The sequence below is a fragment of the Mobula birostris genome, chromosome 9 (assembly GCF_030028105.1).
Source record: "Mobula birostris isolate sMobBir1 chromosome 9, sMobBir1.hap1, whole genome shotgun sequence".
NCBI lineage: Eukaryota > Metazoa > Chordata > Chondrichthyes > Myliobatiformes > Myliobatidae > Mobula > Mobula birostris.
Genome location: NC_092378.1, coordinates 43312800 through 43332503, shown reverse-complemented (window position 1 = coordinate 43332503; position 19704 = coordinate 43312800). Strand labels below are relative to the sequence as shown.

Here is a 19704-nt window from a genome sequence, read left to right as displayed (position 1 = left end):
ACTTTGCTATTAAGGAGTTGGCAAGTTCAGACGTGGTGGATCCCTGAAAAAGTAACATCTTGCATGCTGTGTAGGTCATTGATGAGCTGGCAGCAAGTTCTGACCTACACCTTTGGCTCTGATTCCTCTACCTAACTTCAAGAGGCAACATTAGGAAAAGCCATCAATACTCTGCAATTTTCTATAAAATCGGGCAAAGTCTGCAAGTTTGTTGTGAACGAAGTATAGCCTTTTTTAACTTTATACTTTCAAAGTTTCTAACACTACATCCAAGCTGCTGACTTCATTTTTTTAAGGATCTATTTCCTTTGAAAGGAAATATAGCTGGTTGAGGAACAGAACAAGTCTTCAAATGGTAAATTCTGAGTTTATGTTGTCAAGCAAAAGGAAACCATTTGAGCTAATGTGCATTCATTGGTTTCTCTAAAATTATAACTATTGTCCTTCTGAAACTTTAGCTTCTGTGTTGCCTTTGCAATTTGCTGAATATCCTCCATCTGTCACCTGCTACTTGCTGGATGATTGCACCAAACTGGTCTTTTAATCAAGGGATCTGTTCAACATGAAATAGTTTGCGAAGCATTCTCATTAGGTCAAATGACAATATTTCTCAGAATTGTGACAGTGCAAATTATGTTGTACTGATATTGCACATTAGCTCAAATGGATCCCTTCTGCTTGACAACAGACCCAGAATTTACCATTTATTCAAGAAAATGGCAATACAAAAGAGAGGGTTGCATTGTTTGACTTGCTGAATATTAAGTGTCTAAAATCAAATTTATACAATTGTGAATATTGCTGCTACTGATTTTAATCAAATTGTTCATTCAACATAAGCAGGATTTAGCCATTTGAACTTTTTGAGCCTTTGCCACCATTCTGTATAATCATGGTTGATTATCTATCTCAATACCACATTTCTACTCTCCCACTATTGTCCACTGATGCCTCATACCTGCTGATACCACCAGTTCTGTAACTGGTCATTATTCTCCTTGTTTACTCCAAATTAAGCATTATCTACATTATGGGTTTGTACATAGAATTGGCACCGGTTTACCTTGTTATATTATTCTAATCAAATCCTGGCCGGAGTTGAAGGAGCAGCTGGTGATTGTGAACTTTGCTTTTTTTTGGCATCTGTTGTGTTTCCAAAGATGTTCTGAACCAGACAGAGGTGCCTGTACACACTTTGTTTTAATCCAGTAAAAGTAATCAGTTTCATGTGGAGATGAGCTGTATTTATTGTCTTCCATTTTATCTATTTCAAGGTGACTCATTATCAGCAATATCCACCCAATACAACCAAGGTCTATTCTTACTTTGAATGTCGCGAAAAGCGGACGGAAAATAAATCCAACAAGGTGCAATATGATGAAACTGTGTTCTATGGTTTGCAGTACATTCTGAAGAAATATCTAGCAGGTATGATTTTTTAAAGTATGGTCTTGATAAATCAGTACTTAAAATATTTACAATATTATTTATATTGAACCTCCACTACTAGCTCTGATTCTACTTGGCCTGATATTTTCCTGTTTAGGTCAGATTAGCAATCTTCAGGTTTCAATTGATTGCACAGTAGCACAGCTGTTAGAGCCAATGCTTCATGGTACCAGAAACCTTGGTTTAATCCTGATCTCCAGTACCATCTGTGTGGAGTTTGCATGCTCTCCCTGTGATGCTGCGGTTTTCCTCTGGATGCTCTGGTTTCTTCCTATGTCCCTAAGACGTGTATGTTGGTAGGTTGATTGAGCACTGTAAAGTGCCCCTAGTTTGTGGGTGAATGATGGAATCCATGAGAAACTGATAATGTAAGAATAATAATAAAAAAGAATTAATGTAAATGGATGGTTGATAGTTGGTGTGGACTTGATGGGTCAATGGGCCTCTGTCTCTGACTCAAATAAGGCCTAACTAGATCTCTAATTCAAATCATTTGTACTATTGTTGCTGTGTATGATTCTGTACAGAAATTATTAACATTAATTATTGGGATTCTTTAATTCTGTAAATTGAATACAAAAATCACACACCAAAAGATAGTTTAATTTGTTTGTGTATATGGTCAAAGGTTCCTAGATCTTACGGTCACTAAATTTGTATTCAAGTACTGTATAAAAATCCATTTGAGGCTTTTTCCAGTTGAGCAGGAGTGCATGCAACTCTGTGCATTGGTACTGTTTAATGTTGGTCATTTGCAAGCCTTATCCTGCCTTTTGCAGTCAGCATCAAAACTATTCCAGTTTTTGGAGCAGCAGCTTGCTGTCCCTTTGCCTCTGATCCTGTGAGATAAAATTTATAAGGGAAATCTGCTCATCAGACTTGTATTTTAAATTAAAGTATTGTCAAGAACACAATACCGGGGAAAATGGGAACAAGAGTAGGTCACCTGGTACACTCAAGCCTGCTCTTATACCCCATCCTCTCCTCATCCCAGTTCTATATAATCATGACTGATGTAACTCCAGGCTTCACCTCCTCTATACTAGATTCCATTACTCTCAATTCCCCAGTATTTCACAGAGTTTTAATACCTCTGATCTCACTTCCACAAGTAGAGAATTCAAGAGACCCCCTCCCCTCGCCCTTTAGAAGAGGACATTTTGACATAGTTTGGATTTAAGTAACTTAACCCTCATCAAGAAAACATTATGATGTCAATCATGTCACACCCACTTCAGATCTTGTAAGATCCCTCCTCATTTTACAGAGTACAGACCCCACTTGTTAGCCTCATTTGATGACAGCAAGTATGAAGTTGGATGTAGAAGCTCAAATTTGAAAGTATATTAAAAGTAATATTTAGAAGAATGTGTGGGAGTTGAGAGAAGGACAATATTTAAGGGTGATGCATGTCAGTTGTCCAACATCTACTTCAAGAATCAAGATTCCATGTGCAAGTTAAATTATCAGAAACAGAACATTTTATTTTTGGTGGGAAACATCAATGAACATATTTACTTAACTATGATTTCACCAATTCTTTAGTTTTATCTAAGCTATGGTACTTACTAGCTTCTCAACAATCTCCTCTGTTCTTATTTAAATCTGTTGTTTTATTTATCTAAGTTTTCCAGCTTTTGTAGTTTTGTTTCTTGATGTGGAGGCACAGGAGACTGCAGATGCTGAAGTAACAAGTAAAATGCAGGAGGCATTCAGCAGATCAGGCAGGCAAGTGTGTATAGAGGGAAATGGACAATCAATATTTATTTTGTGGTCATCTAGTCTAGATTGTGAGTCTGGACCCAAAAAGGTGATTGAATACTTTTCTCCACAAATGCTGCTTGGCCCTCTGATTTTCTTGATCTATTTGATGGTCTTGTATTGTACGTCTTCTTATAAACAACAACATTGTCAGTCTATCTGCTCTAACCAAGCTATTTTCATTTTTTTAGACTTCAACCAGGTCTCCCCTCAACCTCCTTTTGTAGAAAGAAATCCCATCTCTTAAGTATTGATGTTGGTGAGGCTGTATTGCAGCCTGTATCTTTGACTTAAACTTGTAGATCTGAAGGCATAACAGAAGTATGAAATACTGGAAGCTGCTGCCTGATTTGCTTGGTATAAGTCCTCCTTGCACTGCCATTAGTCCCTGTATGTTTTATTTCTTTATCTAGAGATACAACATGGAACAGGTCCTTGCAGCCCTATGAGCCCCCCCCCCCCCCCCGAGTAACCCACCTATTTAACCCTAGCCAAATCACAGGACAATTTACAATAACCAGTAAATTAGATCTGCTTTTAACTTACCCAATTGAATAAAAAGATAAAAGTCAGTTTTATGTTCATGGAGATAAAATGGGTAAACTGTTGGCTAACCAATTAAAGACCTCTATAGTTAAACTCCAAATTAAAGGTTTGTAAAGCTAATGGTGATAAAACATCTGATCATTTAGAAATAAATGATACTTTTAGAGAATTCTATTCTAAACTTTATAGTTCTGATCCTCCTAAAGATAATACTGTAATGAATAATTTCTTAGATCGATTAAACATTCCTACACTTTCTGATGATAATCGAAAATTGCTGGATCAACCCATTTCTTATGAGGAAATTGCCGAGGTTGTTCACTCTTTGCACTCGGGGAAGGCTCCGGGTCCTAATGGATTTTCTGGAGAGTTAGGCGGCTCTTTCCTCTTTGCTTATTCCTCACTTATATTCAGCCCTTTTGGACTCTTTTAAATTAGGTAGGTTAGCACAATCTTTTTATGAAGCCTCTATTTCACTTATTCTTAAAAAGAATAAAGATCCAACTGAATGTTCTTCTTATAGACCAATTTCCTTACTTAATGTTGATACTAAAATTTTGGCTCGTAGGATTGAAAATATTTTGCCATCTATTATTTCTGATTATCAGACTGGATTTATCAAAAATCGATACTCCCACTTTAATATTCATCGTTTATTTAATGTTATTTATTCTGCTTCTAAAGAGATATCCGAATGTGCGATATCCTTAGGTACTAAGAAAGCCTTTGATTGGGTTGAATGGAATTACTTATTTAAAACTTTAGACAAGTTTAACTTTGGGCCCGATTTTATTCAATGAATTAAATTACTTTACTTATCTCCCTCTGCTCAAGTTCTTTCTAACTCTCAGAATTCCAAACCATTTAAACTTAAACGTGGAACCAGACAAGGTTGTCCTTTGAGTCCTTTGCTTTTTGATTTGATCTTAGAACCTTTAGCTATTGCTTTCTAGGAACCTGATGATATCACTGGTATTTTAAGGAGGGGTATTACTCACAAAGTGTCGCTTTATGCTGATGACCTTCTGCTCTACATTTCTAATGTGGAGTCTTCTTTACCTTCCATACTTTCTTGACCCTTACCCTTACCCTTTGTAAGGTTCAAACATCAGCGGTGCAGAGGAACTTGGGAGTCTTCATGCAAGACTCCCAGAAGGTTAATTTACAGGTTGAGTCTGTGGTAAAGAAGGCAAATGCAATGTTGACACTTATTTCAAGGGGAATAGAATGTGAAAGCAAGGAGATAATGCTGAGGCTTTATAAGACACTAGTCAGGCCGTACTTGGAGTATTATCAACAGTTTTGGGCCCCTTATCTCAGAAAGGATTTGTTGACATTGGAGAGAGTCCAGAGGAGGTTCACAAGGATGATTCACGAGGGGTTAACATGTAAAGAATGTTTGACAGCTTTGGGCCGATACTCACTGGAATTTTTAAGAATGTGTGGGGACTTCATTGAAGCCTACCGAATGTTGAAAGGACTAGATAGGGTGGATGTGGAGAGGATGTTTCCTGTGGTGGGGGTATCCACAACTAGAGGGCACAGACTTAAAATTGAGGGGCGCCCTTTTAGAACAGAGGTAAGGTGGAATTTTTTAAGCCAGAATCTGTGGAATGCTGTGCCGCAGATTGCAGTGGAGGCCAAGTCCGTGAGTATATTCAAGGCGGAAGTTGGTAGTTTCCTAATCAGTCAGGGCAGCAAAGGATATGGCGAGAAGGCAGGCGTATGGGGTTGAGTGGGATCTGAGATCTGCCATGATGGAATGTTAGAGCAGACTTGATGGGCAGAATGGCCTAATTCTGCTCCTGTGTCTTATGGTCTTTGGTTTGTGGGAGGAAACCAGAGCACCCAGAGGAAACTCGTGCAGTCACGGGGAGAACGTATGAACTACTTGCAGGTGGCGCTGGAATTTAACTCTTGACGCCCCAAGCTGTAATAGCATTATGCTAATGCCATGCTACTGTGGTGATTTGAGTAATATCATCTTATTATCCACTTCTGCCTTAAATTTCAGAATGCAGAATCTATGCTCTTCTCAGTGCATGTTCTCAGTGCATGCTGTTTCCAATTGCTGTCTTTAACCTTTTACATGTTCTGCAGACACGTCCATTTAGTCCATATGGATATTTCCTTTATTAAGCCCTGTCTGTTTGATTGGTTGTGCACTGCTACTCTAATTTGGATGTTCCATGAAGTTTAGGTTTAGAGCAGAAACCGGACACCTCAGAATGATTTGCTAGTGGTTAATTTGCAGATAGCAAGTAATTTAGAAAGGTAACAATGTGATCATTTATTGCAGTAGAAATGAAGGGAAGTTGTTTTTCAGTTATATGGGGCATTGGTCATATCATATCTGGAGTATAGTTTACAGAATTGGTTTCCTGGGTTAAAGATGCTAATGTATTAGGAATAGTTCAAGAAAAGTTACGAGGCTAATACCTGGGATGGTATATTTCCAAGAGGAGTTTGGACAGTTAGATTTGTATCGTTGGCAATTTAGAAGAGTGGAATGATGTAGAATCATGAGGGGCCTTGATAAAGTGAATGTGGAGAGATGATGCCACAGATGCTACCTGACCTGTGTGTTTGCTGTGGAAAGATGATTCCTCTTGTGAGAGAATGCGGAAATGAGCGTCATTATTTTGAAAATGAGTTGCCCAAATTGTTATCCACTTAAGATAGATAAGACTGTATTTTCTGAGGATTAAGAGTACTGGAAACTGTCTTCCTGAAAAGTTGTTGGGGGTATAATAATACTTTGAAGGAACTGGGTTCTTAATAAGCAGGGTGTGAAATGTTCCTGTGGATAGACAAAAATGCAGAGTTCTTAGACTTGCATGGAAAATTTCCATGATAATGGCCCTCAAAAGAAATTTATATTCATTTCCGTCTGCTCAACCCTTCCTCATAAGACATCCCCCTGTGTTAGAATCAACCCCTGAACTGCTTCCAGGTGTAAATACGGTTTTGTAAAAGTGATGGGACAACCCTATGGGTTGTCTTCACAACTGTTGTAAGACTTTCCTATGTTTGTCACCTTAATTACTGATCTACTTGTTTGTATGCTGCTTTCATGCAGTCTTGTGTCTGAGGACAGCAATGTTTACCTTTTTACTGAAACAATAGTCTTATTTGTTTTCTTGTTATTTAATATGGATAGCCTGAAAATTTCTCTCATTATATTTCAGTTAACTAATTACTTATTTCATGCAATTTATATCCCATTATTTTTCCATCAGACCTTCTCAGCAAATTTAGTTGCATCATGCCAACCTGAAAGCAGCCCATTATTTTTCTTGTCCAATTCTCTGCCCACGTTAACACAATGCTCCATGTTGTAAGCTCTTGTTTCCTACTGTAATCTTTTGTGGTCCTTTAGTGAATACTTTTTGGAAATCTGAGCACACATCTGTAGTTTTATCTTTACCCACCTTGTTGTTAACATCTTTAAAGGTTTTTATTAATTTGTCATGAACTCCTTCCCTTTGATTAAAAAAACACTTAGACCCTGCTTCATTATTTGGATTTTATAAATGTACTGTTATGACTTGTTTTATGATGAACTCCAGCTATTCCACAAATGAGTTGCTTGGCTAAATAGTTTATAATTTATTGCTACTTATCTTGGTCCAATCTTGAACAGGGTGTTGCATTGTTTTCCAAGATGGTTACAGAATCTCCAAGTGGTTTTGGAAGATCTGTTATCCAGTGCATCGTAAGTCAGCAAGTCATCATACTCCGAGGACTTGCAAATTAGAAGTAACCCATTCTGCCTCAAAGCCTGTTCCTTCTCTTAAGTTGACCATTACTGACCTGCTTGTAACTTAATTATGTATCTCCCTTTTTCTCTCTGCCACAGAAATCTCTTGCCACTTGTATCAATTTACCTCTGTCTTAATACACTAAAGACTCCACTACTTCCAAACTAGAAATTCTGTTGATGCTGGAAATTTTGAGCAACACGTACAAAATGTTGGAGGGATTCAGCGAGTCAGGCAGCATCTATGGAGGGAAATAAACAATCAGTGATTCGGGCTGAGTCCCTTCATCTGAAAGGGAACAGGAGCCAGAATAAGAAGCTGAGAGGGAAAGATGCATGAGTGGGGGGAGGGTAAGTCATAAGAAGCTGAGGGTGGACAGGTGGAAGATGTAAAGGACTGAAGAAAAAACTGCAGAATGGGGACATCGTCAGGCATAGCTACATGTTTCAATTTAACTTCCCATTCTCCTTCTGACATGTCTCTCCATAGCCATCTCCACTGTCACAGTAAGAAGGTTGGAGGAGCATTACCTCATATTCTCTCTGGGTAGCCTCCAACCTTATGGCATGAACATCATTTTCTCTAACTTCTGGTAAATACTTCCCCTCCCCCTTCTCTCTTTTTTTAATCCCTTTTTGGTTCCTCTTCAATCTTTCTCATATTTTCATCTGCCCATCACATCCCTCCGATTGTTTTCCTTCCCTTTGTCCTTGTCTATTAGATTTCTCCTGCCATTTATCTCTTCCACCTATGACATGCCAGCTTGTGCCCACCCCCCCACACCTTAATCTGGCTTCCTCCCTTTCTGTGACCTGATATCAAGTTTTTAATTATAGTTTCTAACATTTTCCTAACAACAGCTGTGAAACCAACTGGCCTGTAGTTTCCTACCTTATTTCCTCGAAGGAGGGAGGAGGTGGGAGTTATATTTGCTATTTCCAAATCTAATGGAGCCCCATCTGTAGCAAGATAATATTGAGAGTGTGAAGTCATCACATCAATCATCTTGTAAGAATCAAGGATAAAGTACATATTGTCAGTGTCCTGCATTGACACTTCACTGGGTTCACTTCCCTGATGGTGCAAAATTTTTGATTCCTTCCCAATCCCACTTTCAGTTCTAAGTAACTTCTGAAATATTACTTGATTCTCTATTATGGAAACTGCAATATGTCTTCTGCCATCACCATTTTTATTCAGTACAAATTTTTTGGCCTGTACACACTTGTACAAAAGTATACTTAATACTTTTTTTAATCAGGATGGTGCATTGATTATAATAGTTACCTTCAGCAAAAATCCCTTTTACTTGAAATACTCTCCTTAAAAGTGTGTCATTGCATCTTGACTCTCTTTGCAGGTCCTGAACTTACCTGTTAGTTTACTTTGCTTTCATGCCCTCAAAATTGCCCCTGTTTAATTCTGCCTCTAGTCCCATCAGATTGCTTTATAATTTTTCCCAAGTACTTGTTTTAAGATTCTTTTATTATGCCTTCTGATTATTTTCCTGGAAAGAATTTAATGACTTGCATCTTAAAGATCGATGGAAAATAGATTCAAATTTCACATGTAATTTTGATTTTGAATAGTGTGATGAACTGTATATTAATAGTTCTGATAAAGTATGATTAATATCTTGTTTACTTGATTTCTTGTTGATTACAGAAGAATTAGTATTTAGCACTAGGAACAAAATGGCCTAATAACTATAATCAATCACTGCAAATGATCTCTTCTGGGTGTGAATGTTTGTTTTTGTACAGCTGTAGTTTTGAATGCTTGATCTAAGCAGCTTTACCATAAGTACAATGGAAATCTCACACTTGGATCAATCTGTACATGAAAATGCTGTTGTCTAATTTTTAACAGGCAAAGTTGTAACTAAGGAAAAAATTCAAGAGGCGAAAGAGCTCTACAGAGAACATTTTCAACATGATGTTTTTAATGAGAGTGGCTGGAATTATATCCTTGAGGTGGGTGATTCAAGAATGTCAAGAAACTATTTTGCTTCAGCAACCTTTCAACTGTTAATTCACTGTTCCACTTTCACCTTCCCCACCACACACACCTTTACTTCAAATCATTTAATTATTGCTAGGATTCTGCTGTTGCATTATTTTACACACGAGCCTTAGTAAACATCCTGGACTCTTTGGTGAAATTAAACTTAAAAACATTTACCTTCCATTCCTGGATAATCTTTCTTGAAAAGCTGTTGGGCTCAAAGGTATTTAAATATTTTGGCTCATCATACTGTGTACATTTTTAAATTGGCTGCTGAAGTCACAGTTACTGTCTTTATTTAGTTATGGGTTATGTGCCCAGAATTGGTGCCTTTGCTGATTTCCATGGATAAAAATACTATATTTGTGCATGTTGTTTTTCAGCAGCTTTTATATAGGCACTTGATGTTGTTTTTGAGACCATAAGGCAGAGGAGCAGAATTTGGCCATTTGGCCAATTGAGTCCGCTGTGCCATTCCATCATGGCTAATTTATTATGAACCCCATTCTCAGTCCTTGAATTTTGAGACTAGACAGCACTCTGGTCCTATACTTTCCCTATAGTGGAAACATCCTCTCAGTGTCCATTATCTTTAGGCATTTCAATATTTGGTAGGTCTCAATGAGATCACTCTCATTCTTCTAAACTCCAGCAAACACAGGCCCCAGAACCATCAAATGCTCCTCGTACATTAAGTGCCAGCACATCCTTTCTTAGATAAGTGACCCAATAGTACCCCAAATGTAATCTGACCAGTGCTTTATAAAATCTCAGTTTTACATCCTTGTTTTTGTATTCTAATCTTCTCAAAATGAATGCTAACATTACATTTCCCTTCCTTACTTCTGACTCAACCTTCAAGTTAACTTTTTGGAAATCCTGCACTTGGGCTCCCAAGTCCCTTGTACCTCTGATCTCTGAATTTGCTCCCCAATTAGAAAATAGACTTTGCCTTTATTCCTTCTACCAAAGAATGTGACCATAAACATCCCTGCACTGTATGCCACTTCTTTGCCCCTTCTCCCAAACTGCCCAAGTCCTTCTGCAGACTCCCTGCTTTTTCAATACTGCTTGTTCCACTTACCTTTATACCATCCACAAATTTGGCCACAAAGCCATCAATTTGTCATCCAGGTCATTAACATAAAAAGTGAAAAGAAGTGATCCCAGCAGAATACTGATGGTCACCAGCAATAAAATCTAAAAAGCCCCCTCTTTATTCCCACTCTTTGCTTTCTGCCAGTCAGCCAATCTTCTATCCATGCTAGTATCTTTCCTGTAATACTATGGTTTCTCGTTAAGCAGCCTCGTGTGTGGCAGCTTGTAAAGGCCTTCTGAAAATCCAAATAAACATCATTCTCTGACTCTTCTCGGTCTGTCATGTCATTTCCTCAAAGAATTCCAACATATTTGTCAGGTAAAGTTTTTCCTTGAGGAAACCATGCTGACTTTGGCCTACTTTATCATGTGCTTTCAAGTATCTGGAAACCTCATCCTTAATATTGGTTCAAATATCTTACCACAAATGCCATATTTAAGTTTGCTGATGACACCTCTGTCATTTGCTGAATTAAAGGTGGTGACAAATCAGCATATAGAAAGGAAGCTTACTCAAGCTCGCTCAATGTCAGCAAAGCCAAAAAGCTGATTATTGACCACAGGAGGAGGAAACCAAAGGTCCATGAGCCAGTCCTCATCAGATGATCAGAGGTGGAGAGGATCAGCAACTTTAAATTCCTGGTGTTATCATTTCAGAGAATCTGTCCTGGGCCAAGCACGCAAGTGCCATTACAAAGAAAGCATGGCAGCATCTCAACTTTCTTAGAGGTTTGCAAAGATTTGACATGTCATCTAAAACTTTAACAAACTTTTAAAGGTATGCAGTGAAGAGTATACTGACTGGTTGTATCATAACCTGGTAGGGAGTACCCTTGAACAGAAAAGCCTACAAGTAGTGGATATAGCCTAGTCCATCATGGGTACAGCCCTCCCCACCATTGAACACATCTACAAGGATCGGTATTATAGGAAGGCAACATCAATCATCAAGTACCCTCATCATCCGGCTCATGCTCTCTTCGCTCTTCTGCCGTCAGGAAAGAGATGCAGGATCCTTAGGACCAGTACCACCAGGTTTTAGGAACAGTTATTATCCCTCAACCATCAAGCTCTTGAGCCACAGGGGATAGCTTCACTCAGCTCCACTCACCCCATCACTGAACTGATTCTACAACCTATGAACTCACTTCCAAGGACTCTTATCTTGTGTTCTGGATTTGATTTGATTTGATTTGATTATTTATTTATGTATGTATGTATGTATGTTGTATTTTCTTTTTGTATTTGCACAGTCTCCTGTCTTTTGCATATTGATTGTTTATCTTGTGTGCAGATATTCATTGATTCCATGGTATTTCTTTGTATTCACTGCAAATGCCTGCAAGAAAATGAATCCCAGGGCTTTATATGGTGACATATATGTACTTTGAAATGAAGTCGGGCTAACTGGTCTATTGCCCTTATACAGTGCAATGACATTTGCAAATTTCCAGTCCTCTGGAACCATTTCAGAGTCTAGCAATTCTTGAATGATCACTATTAATACCTCTACCATCTCTTCAACAACCAATGTTTGGAATTTGCCCTGCTAGGGGTAAAAAAAAAATTACTCTTGTTCCGAGACAAGTGTCAAGGAATGGACTTTAACATGGAAATTTCTTAATTTGTCGAAACAAATGTGTTCAAGGGGAAGTGAATTAGGTTATAATTGGTGAAAGGGGAAGCAATTAGATTCTTAGAATGTACTCTGTCAGTTACGTAAGACTGATTTACTTGTCAATAAAAGGAAGACTTGCGCTTCGTGATCTGGAATGTTCCAAATGTATTTGGGTCATAAAAACAGATATGCTCATTAACTAATTTTTCAACTTATGACACTGGGATATTACAAAAGTGGACAGTTTGTGCCAGTCAACTAACAACTTTCCCATCTTATGCTATCTTCCAGCACAAGCACTGTAGTCTTACAAATCTGTGCTCTTCAAGTACACATCCAATTATTTTTAAATGTAGGTTGAGGAGGGGAGAAACGTTACAGTTCTGCCATGCTCTTTCTGGGTGAAAAAACAAAATTCTTGATTTCTTCTTAGTGTTACTAGATACTTTAAACCTATTTCCTCTGGTTTTGACCTTTGCATAATTTATACATCTTCACCAAAATTCCTCAGTCTCCGTTTTAGCTCAAGCATATACTTTTCTGTTTTTAACTTCTAATTCTCTTCTGCACCATCCAATGTAGTTGCATTCCTTCTGTAATGAGTCTGGAATTGCATGGTACGCAAGCTGTTAGTTAGCTTAACTGACTTGTGTTAATTTCTCAGCTGATAAGCAATTAATTTGTCACTTTAATTTCTTTATTCTGTTTGTTCTGCCATAACTAGAACTAGAGGACATAGCCTCAAGAGTCAGGAGAGTAGATTTAGTACAAAGGTGAGGAGGAACTGCTTTTCCCAGAGAGTGGTGAATCTGTGGAATTCTCTGCCCAATGAAGCAGTGGAGGCTACCTCAGTAAATATATTTAAGACAAGGTTGGCTAGCTTTTTGCATAGTAGGGGAATTGAGGGTTATGGGGAAAAGGCAGGTAGGTGGAGATGAGTCCATGGCCAGATCAGCCATTATCTTATTGAATGATGGAACAGGTTCAATGGGCCAGATGGCCTACTGCTGTTCCTATTTCTTATGTTTTTATAAGGATTGTCAGCTATACAGTTAAAGGTTCCTTGGTTCTTTCACACCATTCAGTATATAAGAAATGGCAGAATATTCTTTAGCTTTGTTGCATCTCCTAAAATATGTTATCCCATAATCAAGATTAAATTTCAATTTCTTCTCTCCTGACAAACTGGAGACAATTTGCATCTTTCAGCGGGATTCTGGCATTACTAAGCTGGTGATGTGGATCTTTTATTCAGGTGAGGACAAATGGAATCATAAATTTAAAAACATTTTGTCAGTCTAGATCTTATGCTCAGCTCTGAAACACAACCTTTCTGACTTTAGGGAAGAGTGCTACGAATTGAGCCACTACTGATAGCTGAAAAGAACTTACTGAAGTGGTTTAAAATTACTCGTTCTTGTGCATTATAGTTTTGAGCTGTTTATTCTTTTGGCGGCTTGCAAAATCTTATTGATGTTCTTTGAGGGATATATATATATTAGCCAGGACACCTAGCCCTCAGGTACTGACATCTGCTAGGTTCAACTTGGGGATTCGATGGGACATCAGTTCAATATCTAATCTAAAAGTAAGTACACAGTATAGCATTAAAGCTATGGACGCGTTTAGGATGTTACATGCAGTGTCCGTCGTCATTGTTGTTTTCACAGAATTTCTAGCACAGGCATAGAATGTAAACAATGTATTAACGTCAAGGAGTATGAGTAATAGAAGCAGATGTAGTCTGCTATTTCTCTGCACTCCACCATTCAGAATCATGAGTTTATCACAACTTTCCTGCTGAAATACCATAATTCTTTGATTGCCTTTTAATATCAAAACATCAACAATCAGATGGTATGTCTTCTTGGATAGAGAATTCCAAATATTCATTGTCTTCTGAGTTAGAAGGGTTTTTCTCATCTTTGTTTTAAATGGCCGGTCCCCATATTGTGAGACTGGTCACTGGTTCTTGATACCCCAGCTTGGGGAAATAGCATTTCACATATGCCACTTTGAACTCCATAAAAATTTTGTAATTTAATTCTACAAAGAAAAAAGACTTTTAGCCCAACTCATTCATGCTGATCAAGGCGCCCATCTAACCTTGTCCCATTTGCCTGCAGTTGGCCCATGTCCCTCTAAACTGGGGAGTTCCCAACCTTTTTTTATGCCATGAATCCCTGCCATTAACTGAGAGGTCCATGGATCAGGGGTTTGGAACCCCTGATATAAACCTTTCCAACCTATGCCTGCAAGTCTGGAGAAAATAGGCTGAATTTACCTAATCCCTTGTTTGTGGTAACCTCATCATCAATCTGGTGAACCATTGCTGTACTCTTGTTTCAAGTGTTTCCTTCCTCAAACAGTGTACTTGCATCCTCTGGTCTGAAGGCAACATACTGTTTTGCTGTCTTTAATTGCCTGTGGTATGTGCATTATAACTTGCAGGGATTTGTGTGCTTGATACCTAGGTGTCGCTGCACCATCACCTTTGGATCATTTTGCTTCCCAAAATAGATTTTTTTTTGAAATCTTTAGTGAACACAATTCTTGCAATATAGAGAAGTGCTTTCGAGGGTGGTTGGTAGATGATGATTTTGTGTTGCATAAGAGACTTGCTAAATCATCAATGATATTGGGGAAAATATTTTTAAAAGGGGAAACCATGTTTTAATAACATTGAAGAGGGAGGTTGGGGTGTTGCAAAGTTTGGCAAAAATGCGTATTTGAGGAAGCTGAATTGCACTGGTGTCCAAAGAGAATATTGGTGTCTGCAATGGGAAAGAAAGTTTGATCATTGGGGATTTACTGCAGTTAACAAATCTGGTAACTTAGAGTAGAAGAAGCTGAGAAAGTTTTTAAACCACAACTTTCTTTTTCCTCTCGTGTCCAGGCAAATTTCCAAACTATTTTGTTTTAATTTTGGTTGTTGCTTTTTTTGGTCAGTAAATGGAATGAATGATGTTGCTGATGGGGGTGGGGGGTTTGTATTTCGCTTTTGAATGTATATAGCCAGCATTTTTCATCGTTTTTCCCATAGTGTATTAAAATGTACTAGATTTGGATTTTAATTAAAAATGCTGTTATCTTGTTTTTTGATTACGATTTTCCATTACAGAAACATGATGGTCACCTTCCAATAGAGATCAAGGCTGTACCTGAAGGAAGTGTCATTCCACGGGGAAATGTTCTCTTTACGGTTGAAAATACAGATCCTGAGTGTTATTGGTTAACTAATTGGGTTGAGGTATGTATGCAGTTTTTGTTGTTTTGGGCTGAAAAACATTTGCAGCTTCCAGATTTTTGTAGATGTTCCCTTAATTCCCTTAATAGTTTGCACACCAAATATTCTTTTGTGAAGTGAACTTGTATTTTCTTTTTGGTTTCTAGACTTGCCTTGTTCAAACTTGGTATCCAATTTCTGTAGCTACTAATTCCAGAGAGCAGAAGAAAATTTTAGCCAAGTATTTAATGCAGACTGCTGGTAATTTGGATAGACTAGAATATAAGCTTCATGACTTTGGCTATCGAGGTGTTTCCTCTCAAGAGGTAAGACATTTATTTTTCTAAAAGAATTGGAACTGAATAACTAGAGACCTAGCTAAGAGATCAGCCAGATGAACAAATTGCTTGAAGTTTTAAATTCATTAAAGTTATTTCCATTTTGCATTCATTACCAAAGGGTGAATTGTGGTGCCATGGATTTAGGAATTGTTACGTAGGTGTGAAGCAAGAATGATAGAATAGTGTGGTTAAACATTTTTACTGAATCACATTCTTGTTCTAAGGGTCAAGATATCAGTAGGGCACAAGATTTTAAGGAGAAACATAGTTAGGATAAGACTCATGGCAAATTAACTTCCTTGCTCATGCTGATTGTTAACACAGGGTACATGAGACTCCAGATTACTTTCAATTAATTGAATTTAAATTTATTTATTTAAAGTTAAACTATGCTGATATTATTGCTTTTTAAATACGAATTTATGTAGCAGAACTATTTGATCCTGCTCTGCCATACAGTAAAGATCATTGCTGATGATGAACTTCATGCCAACATCTTGTCCCCGTATTTCTTGATTCGCAAAACATCCAGGAATGTCTTGATCATTAAATCAGGTGAAAATTGAGTGCAATTAAATGCTAAACTACCTCTTCACTCTGAGGTGAAGAATTACAAATATTCAGAGTCTTTGTATGAAGAAATTTTTCCTTGATTCAGACCTAAATGCACTCTTTATTTGGAAGCAATGGCCCGTAGTCAAGATAACTGGGCAAAGGTCATGTCCTCCTTGGATCTGCCATTCTGAGCTTCCAAGAATTTCTGGACATTTCAATGAGGCTGCTGCAGATTCTGTATACTAGAAAGTAGAGGCCGAGTGTATTCTACCTGTCCTCATATGACAGGCCCACTATCTCAGGAGCCGGTCTTCTGAATCTTATGCTACAATATCTCAATGACAACTATCCCCTTAGATAAGGAGCTCAAAATTGCTTGTTACACTGAGGACCAACATAAGAGTATTAAGACATTTTTGATATTATATTCAAATCTTCTTGCAATAAAGGTTAACATAACCATTTTATTTGTTGCACATGTGATTATTGCACAAGGACATACAGAATTCTTTAAACATCAAAATTCCCAACTCACTGTTTAAAGCAAGTGTTATATTTTGTATGCCTCGGTATGTTCGCCCAGGTTTCATAATATAAGTTCTCCTTTTAGACGGCAGGAATAGGGGCATCTGCTCATCTAGTAAACTTCAAAGGAACTGATACGGTTGCAGGAATCACAGTGATCAAGAAGTATTATGGAACAAAGGACTCCATGCCAGGCTTTTCAGTGCCAGCAGCAGAACACAGGTAGATACCTGGATAATTAAACTTACTTTTGTACAATAAATGTTTTATAATGTGTTGTGAAGGAAATTTGACTTTGAAACTACTTCTGTGGGGAAAGATTACTTATTAATCTATATATTACTGATCTAAGTGAATATTCATATTTGTGGACATCGCTTTATCATTTGAATCTTGAAACAATACTTGTACTCTAGCCAAGTTGTTATATTTAGTTGTTTTGAAACTCGATTTATTTTGAATTTTCATTTATGTTCAAATTTCAAATCTCACTCCTATCCCTCAGAGTAGAAATGTGTTCTTACAGATGTAAGAAGAAGTTTGTGACCCTTTTGCAGTTACCTGGTTTTCTTCATTAATTACTCATAAAATGTGTTCTGATCTTCATCTAAGTCACAATAATAGATGAACACAATCTGCCTAAACTAATAGCACACAAACAGTTGTAATTCTCATCAATACTCAGTACACCATGTAAACAATCACAGTCTAAGTTCAATAAAGTATATGAACCTCTGGGGTAATGCCTTCTTTAAAAAAAAAAAAAAAAGCTGCTTGGAGTCAGATGTTCCGATCAATTAGGTGAGTTGTAGGGGTGCCCTGCCCTATAAAAAAGACACATTAAAGTCAGGGTACTGACAGAGCGTGCTTTTGGAAAGATGTTTATGTGCAAAATGCCTTGATGAAAACAACTTTCAGAGGACCTTAAGAGATGAAAAAGAATCCAACGGTAACAGCAAAAGACCTGCAGAAATCTCTAGAACTTGCTAAAGTCTCGTTCATGTGTCCGCTATAAGAAAAACATTGAACAAGAATAGTTTTCATGGAAGGGCACCACAGGGGAAACCACTGCTCTCCAAAAAAACATTGCTGCACATCTCAAGTTTGCAAAAGACCACTTGGATGTTTCACAACGCTTCTGGGACAATGTTCTATGGACAGATGAGACAAAAGTTGAACTTTTGGCAGAATTGCTCTCCGTTTTGTTTGGAGTAAAAGGGGCACTGTACACTTACACTAAAACCTCATCCCAGCTGTGAAGTATGTTGGATGAATCATCGTGGTTTGGGGCTGCTTTGCTGCCTGAGGGCCTGGGCAGCTTGCCATCATTGAGGGAACAATGAATTCAAAATTGTATCAAGACATTTTACAGGAGAAAGTGAAGGTAGCTGTCCATCACCTGAAGCTTAATTGAAGTTGAATGATGCAACAAGGCAATGATCCGAAACACAAGAGTAAATTAACAGAATGGTTTAAGAAGAAGAAAATTTGTGTCTTGGAATGCCCAGGTCAGAGTCCAGATCTTAACCCAATTGAGATGCTGTTGCATGATCTGAAGAAGGCTATTCATGCAAGGTATCCTAGAAATATTGAAAAAACTGAAACAGTTTTGTCGAAAGGAATGGTCTTTAAAATTCCTCCTTGCTGTTGTGCAAATCCTTTCAGCAGCTACAGGAAACATTTGGTGGAGGCTATTGTTGCTAAAGGAGGTTCTACCAGTTATTAAATACAAGGGTTTACATACTTTTTCCAGCCTGGACTGTGAATGATTAAACAATGTTTTCAATTAAGACGTGAAAAGTATAATTTTTATGTTATTAGTTTAGGCAGATTGTGTTTGTCAATTAATGTGACTTAGGTGAAGATTAGGCCATATTTTATGAGTAATTAATGCAGAAAGCCAGGTAATTGCAAAGGGTTCTCAAACTTTTTCTTGCAACAGTAATTACTCCCCTTTGAGATTTACATTGAGAGCTTCTAAGAATATTATTGTATAGGTTTTATATTCTCCATGTTGTGTAAACTTCAATTATGGTACCAATCTCAGCAACAGTCTGTTTAAGAAATTGATGTTTTGATCATTTTTTTATCACTTGCTCTTTATTTAAAAACTCTTGTCAGTTTATCCAATGAAGTTCTTTTGGATTATAATTTAGTTCCTTGCTTTCACATAATTTGTTTGTATTATTGGGTCATCCTCTTCCTGCATGTGTTGTGAAGAGCTAAATTTTTGGTACCTTTGTTGCACTTAAAATATCTGTAAGCACTTGCCAAATAATGAAGTATTCCTAAATCACAGCCCAACTGTTATGTAGAAAACTTGGCAGACAATTTATGCCCAGTAAGTTCTCGTAAGCACCACCAAAAGTAGTGCGATAATGACCAAATGATCTGCAAGTAACGTTGAATCGAGGGAAAAATACCAGGTAACAGGAATAAACGGTGCCCGATGATTTTTTTTCCTGTGTTCATTTGAGAGCATAAAATAATCAACCTTAGATAAAATTGAATGAGATCAATGTGATGCCTCATCAAAAAGGCAACCTCATTACACAGTGGTAGTATTGATACTTGAGGTTAAATCTCTGGAGTAGAGTTTGAATGTGTTAGATTCTGACGGGCTAACTATTACCAACTGAATCAAAACATAACTGAAAATAGCTGTTGCCTAGACCTTGTATGTTCCATGTGTCATCATTTTAAGGATTTCCTTTTTAACCTAATGGGAAAAAACAAGTGAAGTAAAAGTCATATTTGCTAACAAGTAATTCTGACAAAAAAGTAATTAGCTGTGCTCAGGAATTATTTCTTAATTTGTAT

General features: G+C 37.6%; 1 protein-coding gene across 1 annotated transcript in view; it reads left to right on the top strand.

Moving 5' to 3' along the window:
- Positions 1–19704, top strand: part of nampt1 (nicotinamide phosphoribosyltransferase 1) — a 51658-nt gene that overhangs the window by 7875 nt on the left and 24079 nt on the right. Inside the window, exons 2-6 of the mRNA XM_072267927.1 lie at positions 1275–1428; positions 9387–9490; positions 15359–15487; positions 15631–15789; positions 16970–17106. Coding sequence (XP_072124028.1) covers positions 1275–1428; positions 9387–9490; positions 15359–15487; positions 15631–15789; positions 16970–17106 — 683 coding nt within the window. The remainder of the gene's footprint in view (positions 1–1274; positions 1429–9386; positions 9491–15358; positions 15488–15630; positions 15790–16969; positions 17107–19704) is intronic.